Source organism: Ursus americanus, chromosome 36 (genome assembly GCF_024610735.1).
Source record: "Ursus americanus isolate L20-20 chromosome 36, mUrsAme1.1.p, whole genome shotgun sequence".
NCBI classification, from domain to species: domain Eukaryota; kingdom Metazoa; phylum Chordata; class Mammalia; order Carnivora; family Ursidae; genus Ursus; species Ursus americanus.
In genome coordinates, this window is record NC_142162.1 from 7,143,828 (window position 1) to 7,159,615 (window position 15,788).

Genomic DNA, 15,788 nt, shown 5'->3' on the forward strand with positions numbered 1-15,788 from the left:
TGAATCTGGGTTATACGGGTTCAAATGAGTAGTAATATGGGCCAAAAGTACTGCTTGTAGTTCAATTATTTGAGACAGGAAAAATAATCTTTTTCTTAATATATCAAGTTCATGTTGATTTTTCCTATCTTATGAGGCTTTATATTATTGTATTTTTTTCTCTAGCACAGATTTCATAGACCGTCACAATTTCCTTCTACATCAGCACAGCTGACATATCAACACTAATCATTTGATGCAGTAGCCTGTGTTGAGTAAGGTTATGAGGCTCAGGAGGAAAGAACTTGGGAATGATTAATTAATGTTTGTCATGGGCATAAGAAGGGGAAATTAGTAATATACATGTCATGTTTGCTGACTTTGTAGACCAGTCAGTCACACTGCCTTGATACTTTCCTAGGTCTACTTTGGATGAGTAGCAAACTCCTTTGAATGCCTTTTTTAATATAGTAAAATACATAAAACATAAAAAAATGATCACGTTAACCATTTTTAAGTGTATAGTTCAGTGGCATTAAGTCCATTCATATTATGTGTTACCATTGCTACCATCCATTTCCAGAACTCTTTTCATCCTGCAAAACTGAAACCCTATACTCATTAAATAAAACTCTCCATTCCCCTCCCTCTTCAGCCCCTGGCAACCATCATTCTACATTCTGTCTCTGTGAATCTGCCTATTCTAGGTACCTCATTTAAGTGGACTCATACAATATGGGAGTGGCTTACTTCACTTAACACCCTCAACGTTCATCTATGTTGTAGCATGTGTCAGAATTTCCTTCCTTTTTAGAGCTGCATAATATTCCATTGCATTTATCTACCAAATGTTGTTTATCTCCTCATTCATCTATGGATGCCCAGGTTGCTTCCACCTTTTGGCTATTATAAATAATGCTGCAATCAATATGGGTGTACAAATATCTCCTCAAGACCCTGCACTCAATTTTGGGGGGAATATTCCCAGAAGTGGAATTGCTAGATCATATGTTACTTCTACTTTTAATTTTTTCCAGAGCCACCATACTGTTTTCCATAGTAGCTGCACGTTTTTACGTTCCTCCCCAGAGTGTGCAAGGGTTCCAATTTCTCCACATCCTCATAGACACTAATGGATGTGAGGTGGAAGAGGAGTGATAAACTTCGAAAAGATAGCCAACCAGGAAAAGAGTGGTCCTGTGGCCTAAGATAGAAAGCCAGGAGTTGGGCAGCACAGAGCACTGCTGTTCACCCCCACAGAAAACCAGCATGCCTAGGTCATCTCCTCTGGGAGCTACCCATGTGTAATGATTGTATTTCCCAAAGACCGTAAGCCATCCTCTAAGACCTTTGACTTGCAGGGGCAGCATCTCGGTGCCTTAAGACAACACCTTCTATCACCACCATGCAAATATCCATGGAAATGGATGCTGATACGGGTCTTTTCTTATTTTAGGAAAACATTGTGTAAAAAAGGAATATGAAGGAGTTGATTCTTGGTGGCCTACTCTTCCTATTTAGGATGTGAGTGTTTAGAGACTAATGATGAGGTTAGATTTCTTTTCTCATTAGGAATTCCATCAGATACTATATAGGGAGAGAGGAGAGTAAAACTCCATCTATTTTGTGTTATTGTTTGTAATGGCTCTCCTGAAACATTAGGAAAAGGGTAGGGATTGGGGGCTAAAATTAGCTCCTTCTCCATTATTTGGAGATTTAATTTATTCAGGCTACCCCTGACTCCTATTCCTCTGAGATAAGGAAAACTAATTTTAGTACAATTTAGAAAACACCAACCTCAGCTTAAGCCAAGGGCCAACATTTCTTGAAATGTATGTAATCCCCAAAAGAGCATATTATGTCATATACCTTTGTATTGACAATTGCTTTGCTTGCACTTTGTTCGGAGGCGGTTTTGTTTCTCTATCATAAAGCCCACTGAGACAACATGTATCGTCTCCAGACAGAAAAATAAAAGCATCCATGTGGGTGAAAAAGCAGGGTTTACTGGGTTTCCTGAGACGTTTATTCAGCTATCAATACATATTTATTCTGAGGGTGTGCCTGGCCCCATGCTCAGGAAGCAGACCAATAGAAGTCATATAAGAACTAATGCTTACCTCTGAGGACTCAAGCCAGCTTCAAAATGATTTGAGAAAGGTTCTTAACCCACATGCAGGCAAGTGTCACACAAACTACATACGTGTACACATATCTCCCTGATTGACGAGTCAGGAATACGTAGAACAGAGAGAAAGTTGGAAGACATTACAGGGCAGAGCAAAGAATGAGGTAATGGTCCAGCTAAAACCACTTTAAAAAATAATTATAAGCAGAACACATTGTCAGGAATATCTGTAAAGAGTGTGTCTCGGTCTGGCGATGTGGCGTGATGGCCCCATCAAACCAGAGCAAATATTTACTAACCATGCCAAGCATATGCTGGATCCTGTGAGGAATAGGAATAATAATAACAATACCCTAAATTTATATCACCCTTCAACTTACAGAGCATGTTTCCATGGCTCTCTTTTTAGGTTTAATGTAAAAAAAAAAAATCCAATTTAATTACCGATGATGAAAAATGGCACATCTACCCTTGAATAGAGTCGAGTTAGACTATTTAAACTCTTATATTCTACAGGGACTCACATTAAGAATAATCTTTTAAAATACTGATTTCTAATTGGTGCAATCATTTGAATGATTCAGTAATTATTCCTAAATTTAGGGATATGCCGATGAAATCAAATTTATTCTGATTTCAACCGTATTTATAAAGTTACCTAATTTTTCAAGTAAATTGCTCTTTGGAGACTAAAGAAAAGTACTTCAAAACTTTATTCCATGATCTCAGTGTAGTTCTATTTGCCAGTTCTATGTTTACTCATTCACTTCTGCTCTATGAGTCACTGAAAATCCTTTTTTTTAATTGTCCAAGGGATAAGATAATCATTATCAAACCCATAAACTCATTCCAAAGCTATCGTTTGTCAAGTTTATGACCAGATAATGGAAATAGGTGAAAAAAGTGATCTCTAAGATACCTTTCACCAAAATAGTCTATCATTCCCCTATCTTCCTTACAGAAACCAGAAAAGAGAAGGCAGCCTGTTTAATTAATAAATTGGCTACCTCATGCGGATGCTGTTATTTTTAAAGCAACATAAGAGGAGAAAATCTGTGCCTTTATTCAAGCCCCAAGGCATTCTGCTAAGAATGCCCAAAAATAGTAAGTCCAGTCTTCTCCCCGTGAATCAGCAAGTATGCCAGGAGCTAAGCGCAGGCACAGGAGACCTCCCATCAACATGGGTTTTTCCAGGATAGCAAAGGAGAATATCTTTCCATCTGCAGAAACCATAAATCTTCTTTTTAGAATTCATCCCTAAATTATAAATAAATAAATCAAGGCTCAGAAGATGAAGTGACACACCCAAGATCTCCTAGCCAAAGAGGGACAGAACCAAGCGTTGAACCCTTGTCCCTTGACTCCTAATCAGGACTCATCTGAGTATTTCTTTTGGGCAGGCAAAATGTCAGCCTTGTACAAAAATTCTTGAACTGAGTGGCTCTGAGGCCCATGTTGGCATCCGTGATACCATTATCACTGACTTTGTTTTATGCCGTTCAAAACTGTAGTCATGTCATCTTCACAGAATTTTAAGGGTACAAAACTTAATTTTTATAAACACTCTTAAGATCTAGTATCTTTACAATGTCCAGTAGTCAATAGGTTAATTCTATTGATTTCTACAGGTTTGTTGTTGTTGTTGTTGCTGCTGCTGCTGTTTTTATGGGGCTGGGGGGACAGATCAGGTTAGCATATATCACAGTCAGGACAAATTCATGTATAAAAAGGGGTATTTCTTTTGCAGTGCTGAAAACCAGGACAGCCAGAAAAGCAGGGCTGCGTCTTGATTCTGGCCCTCTTCCCATCTGCTTCAGCATATGTTTTAAAGATTGTGCCATATTACCTCAGCCATGAGCTATTTTTTTCCAAAGGAAACTGAAATAAATTTGAAAAAAATAGTCCAGCTTTCCAAAGTGGACTCTCACGGGCTTTTTACTGCGTACTGTGTAAATGAAAGATTTGCTTTCCAGCTCCCCAGAAGAGAAAATGTAAATAGGAACCAGCTGCTTCTCTCCAAGAGCAGAGGGACACCTGATTTTATTCACCTTGTCACCAGCGCTCCAGTAAATGTGTGGAGGGCTCAATGCTGGTGGCAGTGGTTCCCAAACTTCCCCCACATGGGAATCACCTCAGGACCTTTTTTTTTTTTTTTTTTTTTTTTTTAATGAATGCTTGGCCCCTACCCCCAGATAGTCTCATTTAATTGGTATGAGGAGTAACTTTGGCATCAGGATTTTTTAAAATCTACCCTAAATGATTCTACTGTGCAGCCATGTTTGAGAACCGCTGCCTTGTTGGCTAGTTTGGTAACAATAGGCACTAAATTGTTCTCGTCTAAAAGCTGAATTTTACCCAGGTACTCTCAGTAGAGGCTCCGGATTCATTCTAGCTCAAGACCAGGCTCTGACCCTTACTCAGCTGTGTCCCCTTGGGCGTGTCACTTAACCTCTCTGAGCATTAGTTCCCTCATGAGTAAAATGGGGATGATAATGCTAATTTCATAGAGCTCTGTGAAGATTAAATGACATATGGATATACTATGTCCAGCATATTTGTAGATATTTTAAATTGTTTCTGCTATAACTATCATTTCAATTCAGAATTCATTAAACTTCAACTCTTTCAAATAAACAATTCATTTTTTGTTAAAAAAATCTATACCATTTATACTTTAAAAAAATTAAATTCTTCTGATTACAATTTGGCATCTATGAAGCCTTTATCCATTCACTTATTTGACAAATATTTATTGATAAACTACTATGTATCAGGCTTTATCAGCAAACAAAAAATACTTCTAAAGGAGGAAGACAAACAATAAACTTACCTAAATTATATGATTTGGTAGAAAGTGCTAAGTGTTATGGACAAAAATAAAGCAGAAGCGGGGGGGGGGGATGCAGGTGATAGGGGGGCCTATTTTAAGTTAGAAAAACTGTGGGGCACCTGGATGGCACAGTCAGCTGAGCATCTGACTCTTGGTTTGGGCTCAGGTTATGATCTCAGGGTTGTGGGATCGAGCCCCACACTGAGCTCCGCACTCATCGCAGAGTCTGCTTGAGGATTCTCTCTCTCTCCTCACCCTCTGCCACATTTGATCCCTCTCTCTCTCAAATAAATAAATCTTTAAAAATAATTAAATAAATTAGAGAAACCGCCCTAATCATATGTTGCTATGATCCACAAGATAGTAGTTTAATTTTTTAATGGATTGCAGTATAGATTCTTTTAAGCTGCAGTAAACTCATTCTCTGTTATGGGTTGGTAGTATTAATATAGTGAATAAAATTACTTTCAAGCATTTCATACTTTTTAAAATTTAACGTTTTTAGGAAATTGGTTCCTGAGTGAAAAGCACTAACAAGATGATACCAAGTCCTCTATTTCAAATTGCCTTGGGTCGGGTTCCTTCTGAAGCAGACCCTGAGAGAAGGATTTGAGGTCAAGTTTGGTTTTTTTTTTAAGTTTTTTTTTTCTTTATTTATCCATTTGAGAGAGAGAGAGAGAGCAAGAGCATGAGCACGGGGAGCTGCAAGCAGAGGGAGAAGGAGAAGCAGACTCCCCGCTGAGCTGGGAGGCCCAATGCAGGGCTCGATCCCAGGACACGGAGATCATGACCTGAGCCAAAGGTAGATGTTCAACCATCTGAGCCACCCAGGTGCCCCCGAGGTCAAGTTTAATTGGAAGATGACTCCAGGAAATACCACTGGGGGGATAGGTACGTGAGACAGGGAGAAGAAAGAAGCCCATATAAGGTGGGTTCACAAGATGACTTCAGTTCAGTCCCACTGAGGATCTCTGGGAGGCTGTGTGGAATGTTCTTAAAGCAAAAGGAAACTGGGTATTTACCTACTGATTCTGTCCATCATCAGGTGAGGGCCCTTCTATTAGCATATCTGGAGTAAGGGAGACATGAGGGTGGAGAAGCCAGTTTATGCTATGCTGTGGCAAAGAGCCCATATTTATTCTTAAGTCTCCTAATTCAGACTTTTTAAAAAATAAGGATATGCTTTTTTTTAAGATTTTATTTATTTATTTTATTTTTAGAGAGAGACAGAGAGCACACGAGGAGAGAGTGGGAGGGGGAAAGAATCTCAAGCAGACTCCCTGCCAAGCACAGAGCCCAACACGAGGCTCAATCTCACCACCCTGACATCATGACCTGAGCTGAAACCAGGATGCTTAACCGACTGCGCCACCCAGGCGCCCCTCCTAATTCAGAATTTTTAACCCAGTATTTACACAGAGACTAAGCTCAGGCTTTCTTTTTCTTGAATAAGCTTTCCACATTATGATATATCATAAATAAGATTGTGCGATGACTGCATAACATGATTTAAAGAACAAGACCATTTTCAAACATTCTTAAAAGTTTCAGAAGCCCTAGTTACTTAATGTGCCGACAACAAATTCTCTATTTGTTAAGGCCCTATGAGACCCACTAATTTGATTTAAACTCTTTAGAAACAATGAAACTGTATTCTTTAGAAATCGTCTACACTAAGATTTCTTTCTTTGTTCAAAGTGACTTTTCTGAGTTAATTTGAGAGAATGCTGTGTTTATGTCACCAAATCCAGCCGACCTTCTCAACGAACAGGCAACGGACAATGAGCATCACTATGTTCATTGTACTGCAATGTTCCAACGTCAGCCAGGAGGACTCGGTCTTTCATACGCTCCAGCATTCTTAAAAACAAAGCACTGACACAAAGACTTTTTCTGCACAGGTGATTGCAGTGAATTAGGGCTGAAAACTGTGGCTCTCTTCTCTTGTCCACTCACCCCTTCTCCACAAGAGCTTCTCTGTGCTTCTTTGGGGTCCAGATAACATGGAGCCCCAGGGGTGAGGCAAAAGTTTGGGCTTACAAGATCAGGAAGGAAGATACTCGGGAGGTCACTTAGGTAAATGCAGCAGTGGAAACTGGAACATCAGCAGGCCCTAAGGCAACGTTATCATTCATGGACTGTAGTCAAATGCACTGCGGTTGAAGCCTGGCTCCATAGGATCTTCAGCATATTACGTTGTCTCTCTGTGCCTCGGTTTCTTCATCTGTAAAATGGGGATGAAATGGGACCGCCTGGAGAGGTTGTTGTGAATAGTAAAAGAGATACTGCATTTTGGAGCACAAAGCGCAGCCCTTGGCACATCCTAAGCACACAGCACAGGTAACTCAACCAATAAGTGTGGGCAGTACACTAGAGGTAACAGGGCTCAACGGGGCTCAGAATGGGTGGTCACCATTGAGCTTTGGTAGCCATTACTTCTTGCAGAGTCCCTAGACTTTGAAGGCTTCTTTTCTCAGGCCATCCAGAATTCTCCAGACCACCTGGTCCCTGGGTGCAGACGCTCTGAGCATTAGGGACTCATCTGCTTTCAAGTATGGTTAATTTCTTTGACACAGAGGGGCGCCTGGGTGGCACAGCGATTAAGCGTCTGCCTTCGGCTCAGGGCGTGATCCCAGCGTTGTGGGATCGAGCCCCACATCAGGCTCCTCCGCTATGAGCCTGCTTCTTCCTCTCCCACTCCCCCTGCTTGTGTTCCCTCTCTCGCTGGCTGTCTCTATCTCTGTCAAATGAGTAAATAAATAAAATCTTTAAAAAAAAAATTTTCTTTGACACAGAACAAGGCTACATCGGTGTCCATGTCTGAAGACAGATCTTTTCTTTCAGAGAGTACAGGTAGCAGAAACTTGGTAAGACCAGAGTCTAAATTCTACTTCTGTTATTTCCTGTGTGGTCTCAGCCAAGCCTCTTAGCCTCTCTGAGCATTAGTTTCCTCAGCTCTAAGTGGGTGCTGATACCCACTTGCAGACCACAATGTATATAAAGGGCATCAGGGAGCACATGCTTCAGTGATGCCTCGTTTCCTCTCACCACACCTGAGGCCCACGGGAGAATGTTTACATCTGGGGGAGCTTTACTGGAATGAGTTCTAAGGTTCACATCCAAAACCTTGAAATGAGGCCTGGGTCACCTCTTCATCTGAGTCTTTACACACTCCCTACCAGATTGGGCAGAAGATTTGTATTGCGACCTACAAAAAGTCATACATTTGGATGTTATTTATTTGGTGATGGAGTCTTTTCAGTATCTATCACTCCGATTTAGTTTTTTGTTTTTTTAAAGATTTTATTTATTTATTCGACAGAGATAGAGACAGCCAGCGAGAGAGGGAACACAAGCAGGGGGAGTGGGAGAGGAAGAAGCAGGCTCATAGCAGAGGAGCCTGATGTGGGGCTCGATCCCATAACACCGGGATCACGCCCTGAGCTGAAGGCAGACGCTTAACCGCTGTGCCACCCAGGCGCCCCTCCGATTTAGTTCTTGACCTGAGAATACTCCTCAGTTTGGAAGAAGCATTCCTAACCAGAAATGATGCGGTCTGAGAAATGAAGGGACCTACCTATCCAGTGAACTGAATCCAAACTCTTCTCTGCTAAGACAACAGACTGCAGTTGTGTGTGTGTGTGTGTGTGTGTGTGTGTGTGTGTGTGTGTGTGTGTAATGGCTCCTTGACACTAGCCTGGTCCTGTCTCCTGGAATCTTGTCACTACCCATTCTCCTGAACAACACCCCCCACCACCACGCACACAAGTACACACACTACTTCATCAGGGACACCACCTCACAAGGGCTCGACGAGTCCAGCGTTTATGGTTCTAGACAAGACTGTGGTCTTTAAAAAGAAATGCAGGGATATTTTATGAGTGTTTGACATGGGTTCTTTTCCCTTTTCCAGGGAAAACAGAAGCCTATTTGGAAGCCATCAGAAAAAATATTGAATGGTTGAAGAAACACAACAAAAAAGGAAATAAAGAAGGTAAGGATTTAGTATGGTTGTAAATTGCCAATTTCACCCGTTTGTTAAAGTTTCCTACAATCAAACTGGTCTAAAAAGACTCCAGGATAAAGGAATGCTGATGCAGGAATGAACAGAATCTCCATTTCTCTTCTTTTTCAAAGCAGCCTCTCAAGCAAAGGCCTTTTCGTTGACATTGCATTATGAAAAAATGTCAAACAGAAGTAGAAAGACTAGTACGATGAGTCCCCGTGTATCCATCAGCCACCTCCAATGATTATCAACATTTTGCCCTTTCTTTGGAGTATTTCTTTAATTTTTAAAAATTTTTGATTTTTTTTAGAGAGGGGAAGGGGCAGAAAGAGAGGGACAGAGAGAATCTTAAGCAGGCTCCACACCCAGCATAGAGCCCAATGCGGGGCTTGATCTCATGACCCTGAGATCGTGACCTGAGCTGAAATCAAGAGTCAAACGCTTAACTGACTGAGCCACCCGGTGCTTCTCCTTGGAGTATTTTAAACAAAGGCATTTTTTACTACATATTAGATGCACCCTGCAGTCACAAAAGCTGTCACTCACTTACTTAAAACAAAAAAACAGAACAAGACTGTTTTGTTCTGAGTACCAGACATGTGAAAATGGAAGAGGCAGCCTCCCCCTGTTCTCCCTGGTCCCCCAAGGAGCTCCCAGCATCACTCAAGCTACACTTGGCCCCGCTCAGTGCTATCACAGACAGGTGGAGTGGTGCAAAGGTGGGGAGCCCATCTCTTTAGAGGGAGGGAGAGCACTGGGAGAAAGGTCTGCAGAAAAGCTTTTGCTGGAAAGCTAAGTGACAAGAGATGGAACTAGAAAGAACACTGGGTACCAAGACATAAAGGGACAAAAGCAAGTCATGCGTTCTGGGAACTGGAGCTACTCGGTTTCCCAGGAACACTGGGTGTCTGTGGGGAGGACCTGTGGCCAGATCAGGAAGGAGCTTGTGCACCCTGCAAAGGAGATAAGATTTAGTTGGAAACGCCTAAATTAGGGCTTTATTAGGTTAAGAAATGAGAAATCTATCTGGCAGCAGTGTGGTTACAGATTGAAGAAATAGGACCCCAGAGGATTGCACAGAGATTGGAGGCAAGAATCTGGAGCAAAAATGTTGGGGTTTAAACCAAGGCAAGGCAGAGGAAACAAAGAAGGGAGAAACTTAAGAGCAATGTGGAGACAGAGGAGTCCACTATGACTCCCAGGAATCTGGCCAAGCAGTTGTCAGGTGATGCTTTTAAAATGAGATGAGCGGTGTTTTCAAACTTGAACGTGCATTCAGATCACCTGTGGAGCTCCTCAGGGTCTCCATGCCCCGGTCGCATTTCAGAGCCACTAAATCAGACACTCCAGAGGAAGGATGCCGCCATCAGTATTTTTAACCCCTCTCCCGTGATTTCACTGTGTAGCCAAGTCTGAGAATCACTGAGAGCGCGATGGGAGAAAGAGGTATTTTTAGCCCCTCTTTAGCCTGTGATCTTGTTAAACCGAGTAAGATGGAAACAGTTATCAGCTTTTCGCATATTTTTGATTTGATTTGATTCAAAATGATGTGACTTTCCAGGCTGTCAGTTCCAGTCAAACCCACATGCACCATATTTCATCAAATCTGTCATTGATTAGAAAATGCACCACTGTTTCATATACCACTAAGGAAGAAAAATTATAACGTGCCATCACTGTGAAGACTTTCAAATTGTAAAAAAATGTTGATCTTAGCATCAGCGTCATACAGTAGGTATCAAAATGTATTCTGAAACCCGTGTTAATTTTATGGTCCAACAATCGGGAGTACTTATGTTCTTTCTTTCACTGATTAACATGAATCCGACTCCTGGTTATAACCCGCAACACCCTGCCATTTAATCTGCACTTCCAGAAATGGCCAACCTAGCGAAGCAGGGAACAATAGTGCTTGCAGCTCGAAGGCGCTGTGAGCAAATTTCAGAATGACAGTGTTGAGTTCGATGCTCCCCTCTGCCTCTAGGCAGTGAGGGTGACAGGCAGAATGCCCTGCCGAGTGCAGAAGCGGAGAGCTTTTCCTCCATTGCCTTTGTATGTGCCGTGCTTGACCTAGCTCATCCCTTAAAGCCTGTGGGCGTCTAGTTCCTGGGGCTTTGCAGTGGCTGCAGCTGTGCGAGCAGAAAGTCCATTTGCTCTATGAGTTCTGACCTTCCTTAACCTCTGCGGATGCCCTTTGCTGGGCAGGGGACTGGGTGACCTGCGTCTGCTTCCCAAATCCAGAAAAGGGAGGTCCGTGTGATGTGATACTGAGGAGGAAAAAACTTTATGCACCCTTCAAAATAAAGTCTGTGCTTTTAAAAAAGTGAATCACAGCCCTTTTCTCTTTTGAGCCTAACAACCTTAAAACCTTCTTAAGGTTGGCAAGGTGGCTCCTGGCGTGTGTGATCTCACAGGCAGCCAGTGGCCTTTCTACTGCACCATGCTGTTCTCCCAGGGCACACAGTGACAGCTATGTCTTAGCAATAGTTCCTCCATTTCAAAAGAAAGCAGAAGATTTTCCTGTGTGTCCATTCCAATCACCCAGACCTCTCCACATCTGCCCTTGGGCTGCCTTTCGTCCCACTAAAGGTGTTGACCCTGTAGCCACCTCGGGAGAGCCAGAGCTCATCTGAACCAGTATCATCAGGAGGCGCCCCTTTGTGCCCTACGAGCCAGTCAGGAACGGGCTGGTGAGGCGCGCACAAAATGTACGTTCAGCTCGATTCTGTTTTGTCCTGACAGTAAGGGAAAGTGAACAACAACAGCAACAGGCCCAGGCACTTACGGAGCAGTGGTTCTACACCTGTTAGTCGCTTCACGTTCCCTCCTTCGAGGCCGGAGATGGCCAGAGCAGGGACTAAATCAGACAGGGCTTCAGAACCCGACTCCGCCGTGACCCAAGCAAGTGACTTACCCCCTCTGTCCTGTGTCTTGTCTCTGAGATGGCGTTACTAATGCTTACCTCATGGAAGTTCGCCAGGAGCAAGTCAGATGACAGTCATAAAGTGCCCAGGGCTGACAGTTGTCTCTTTAATCTTCATGGCCAAGCCCGGAGGAGAACAAATGCCTTTCTTCTCGGAGAGGAAACAGGCTTTCTCGAAGCCTCGAAGAAGCCTCCGGCTCACTTGATATGATAAACACCTGGCACTTACAGAGATGTCCTTCATAGTTTTCCTTTCAGGGGTGCTCTGAGCTTTTGTTCCCCACTCCCTCCCTTTTTTTTTCTCCTTTACAAACTGACCAAAGACAGGGCTGTGTTCCAGGGGCTGCTATAGCCGAGGTGAACGACACTGTCCTCAAGGAACTCAGCCTCAGGCAACTCAAAATCGGGGGGGGGTCTCCCCAAGTATGCTGGGGTGTAGAAGACCCACATGTCCGGCCCTGACAGACGTCAGTGCTAAATGTTGGTACCACCATAGGATGCACTGTAGGTAGCCATTAAAAGCGGTGTTTCTGAGGAATATTGCTGCTCACTGGGCAAAGTGAAAGGAGCGCGTTAACAAGGTTGTGTATATACTGTGATCTCAGTTCTGGCTTGAGACAGATACGTTTGAAAAGCAAAAGAAGTAGAACACAAAACCAGCTGTGGTTATTTATGATTAATAGAATTCAGGTGATTTAAATGTTTTTTTCATGTTTCTGTGTTTTCCGCTTTTTAAAACAATAACCATCAAGGGAGGATGTGGGTTTTCTTTAAGCCTTCAGAAAAATGCCACAGGCAGCCTCCTTACTTGAGGATCTCTTTGTTTTTGATGGGCGGTTTGATGGTTTACACAGGTTTTTTGTTTAAGTAGGACAGAAGAGCCATAAAGAGGTTTCTCAGAAAAAAAAAAAAGCTCCATGCATATAATTTTTTTTTTGGCTCCATGCATATAATTCAGATGATATGAAAAATCATGGTAATTGTTAATTTGGAAAAAAAAGGAAGTGGTGGGGGTCACATCAACAGTGACTTAACCTGTATAACAATTGCAGAAAACCAAAACACCTGGTTCTGTTTGTAACTCTTATTACCCATGTGATCCTGAGCAAGGTAGTAAAGCTTTAGGATCTTGTTACCCTGGTGTGATTGATTCCTGGACCAGCAGCACCAACATCTCCCTGGGAGCTTATTTAACATGCGGAATTCAGAGTTCCACGTCAGACCTACTGAATACAAACCTGCAAGAGCCCCGGGTGCTTGGTATAAATATTAAGTTTGCAAAGCCCTGGTCTATGAGCCTGTTCCCTCTATGGTCAAATGAGGGTGGTACTACCCCCCACCCCGCCCCACCTGAACACCTTACAGGTGTGATGATGGACAGCAAATGAGATATCATACACATAAACATGATTTTTAACTCTAAAGACTGAGCCAATGCCAAGACCTACTATGTTTTCCAGTGTGAGAGACAGGGATGGAATGGTAGTTGGGTTGTTGCATTACAAGCTTCTTAGTTAATGGTCATCACTGTAATGGGATGTCTCTTTCCTGTTCGTTGCTCATGATACCCTAACGATTTTTTCCAGATTATGACCTTTCAAAGATGAGGGACTTCATCAACCAACAAGCTGATGCTTATGTGGAGAAAGGCATCCTTGATAAAGAAGAAGCTGATGCCATCAAGCGTATCTACAGCAGCCTGTAGAAATGGCAGAAGATCTGGGGTCTTTAGACTGTTTCAGTCACCATAGCTTAAAACCCTTCTAATTCTGTCATTAAAGTTATTTGACCCAAGGATTATTAGAAAGTGATGAAATTGCAGTAGTTAACCTTTTAGAAGTGGTTACACATAGCTTTCTTGCCATAAAAACTGTCTGAGAAGTAAAGTATGTAAGCTGTGATTTTGTATATAGAATCCTTATTTCCTTATAGATTTACATTTTATAATCAGAGATATGTTGCTTTGGAAAGCCTGTCATGGACAGAACTTAACACTGAAGCTTCTTCCTGCCGTGTCACACCCACAGGCACCCCCCTGAAGAATTAGGGGGTTCTGTTTTCAAGGCATGCTGGGTACCGAAGCACCTCATAGAATATGTCTGTTACAAGATGTCGTTTCCACTACCAGTTCCCTTTGGGGAGTTAAAATAAATTAACATTTCCTCAAAGCCTCTCTAGCTTAAAGGATAACTCTCTTCTTTTTTGGCTGTTCCTGCTGCCTCTTTATCGGGTCCAATGGTGCAAAAAGGAACCCAAAAGATAAGCATAGGGTTTGCTGGATTCATCAACAATTTCTCCCCACTCTTGAGATTTCCAGATATCGAGTTTGTTTATTAATAGGGATAACTATGTGCTCTCCAAGGGGAAGAATGAGGTCATAAACACTACAGAAGCAAAGTAAAAATGTCTGCCAGACCTGAGTTATCTAAACTGGATTTATTCGAGGCCAAGGTTTCACAACAGAGAGCAAGAGGGCCAGGCAGTAGGACAGAAATAGAGAAAACGGTCATTCCCTTCTTTCTGGACCAAAGCTGGTAAATGAGCTTTCCTGGAAGAAAAGGTTAATGAACTTGGGGTCTTCCTCAGCTGCCATCGCAAACACAGCCCTGGAAACAACAAACAATGGCCCAAGGTCCTCCTGAAATGTTAATGGGCAATGCTCCCAAACCAAGGAATGCTTTGAAAATGCATTATTCAGCATAAAGTGATAACATATTTTTCTATTTCAGTTGGAAATCTTAAAAATAATACAATGTTTTGTGTATTAGCTGTCATGACTTCAAACGGCCTTCTGATACTTGTCTCGAATGCTCCTACTTGGTATCTACTTTTTGGTGAGGGCTGGGAAACTTATAGGGAAAATGTTAAGAGGTTATTTTTCACAGGGAGGAAACCACTGCTGCTCCTCCCCATCCTCTCTAGGGTTGTAAAAATAAACAAAAACCAAAGCCTGACACCCACAAAAACTAAACTCGGTATGTTCTCAAGAGGCCAGCACTCCCTAGTGAGCAGTATGAGGGAACTAAAAACACCTGTGCCCAAATTATCCTTGCCAAACACAATGAGTCAGACTGTATTAATGTCATCTTTGATAACATGATCGACTATTTCACCCATGTCCTATAGTCCAAATAGGCTGCTTGCACAACAGGAAAAAAAAAAAGTCTGGCTGCACTTAAAACATTTTATCCATTCACTTGTCTATAATTTATCTAGATATCTATGCAGTCTATTTTTAAATAAGACATTTATTTAGGGACTTTATTGTAGTTTTCTGACGCACATTCATTAGCTCCCAGCAGTAACCAAGACAAAAGAAAAGGGAGATCATCGGCCCTGTTTTAGAAATGACTAAACTGTTCACAAGAGGAAGGGCATAGGGTGTGCTCAAACTCAGATGGCCAGGAAGTGGTTAAAACAGCCTCGAACCTGGTTTCTTGTGGCTCAGTCCACTCCTCCAAGGCTGTACTAAAGTACTCTGGTCCAAGACAGTTCAACTGTGGCCACAACAAATCCAGAGTTTTGAATAACTTGACGGAGAGAAAGGTCTTGGCCAGAAAGTACTAAGAGTAAACCTTAGGCAACAAAGAAATACTCAGAAGAATATTCTTAAGATTGTGGTCTTAATTGTACGTATCTGCTTGTATTAACATCTTTTGGATAGCATTTTTGGATTTATGTCTTTTGGATTACTCTCAAATTTCACATCATGTTACGTTAAACAGCATGATAACTTCACATCTTTTAAAGTTCTTGTGCCTCCAGAGAGGCTACACAACAGTTTCCCTTCCTTTGTTTGTTTTGTTTTCTCCTCTTCCAACTAACTTCCCATAGTCAGGGAATGGCAAAACATGACCAAGACATCACCCTGTATCAAAGACGGTAACAGCATGAGAAAATAACCAACACATCAGGGAGTATG

General features: G+C 42.2%; 1 protein-coding gene across 1 annotated transcript in view; it reads left to right on the forward strand.

Moving 5' to 3' along the window:
• SCG3 (secretogranin III) overlaps positions 1 to 14,039 on the forward strand; it is a 34,435-nt gene extending 20,396 nt beyond the window's left edge. The window contains exons 11-12 of the mRNA XM_045812171.2: positions 8,851 to 8,931; positions 13,453 to 14,039. Of these exons, the coding sequence (XP_045668127.2) occupies positions 8,851 to 8,931; positions 13,453 to 13,571 (200 nt within the window). The 3' untranslated portion in view covers positions 13,572 to 14,039. The remainder of the gene's footprint in view (positions 1 to 8,850; positions 8,932 to 13,452) is intronic.
• The last annotated feature ends 1,749 nt before the right edge of the window (positions 14,040 to 15,788 follow it).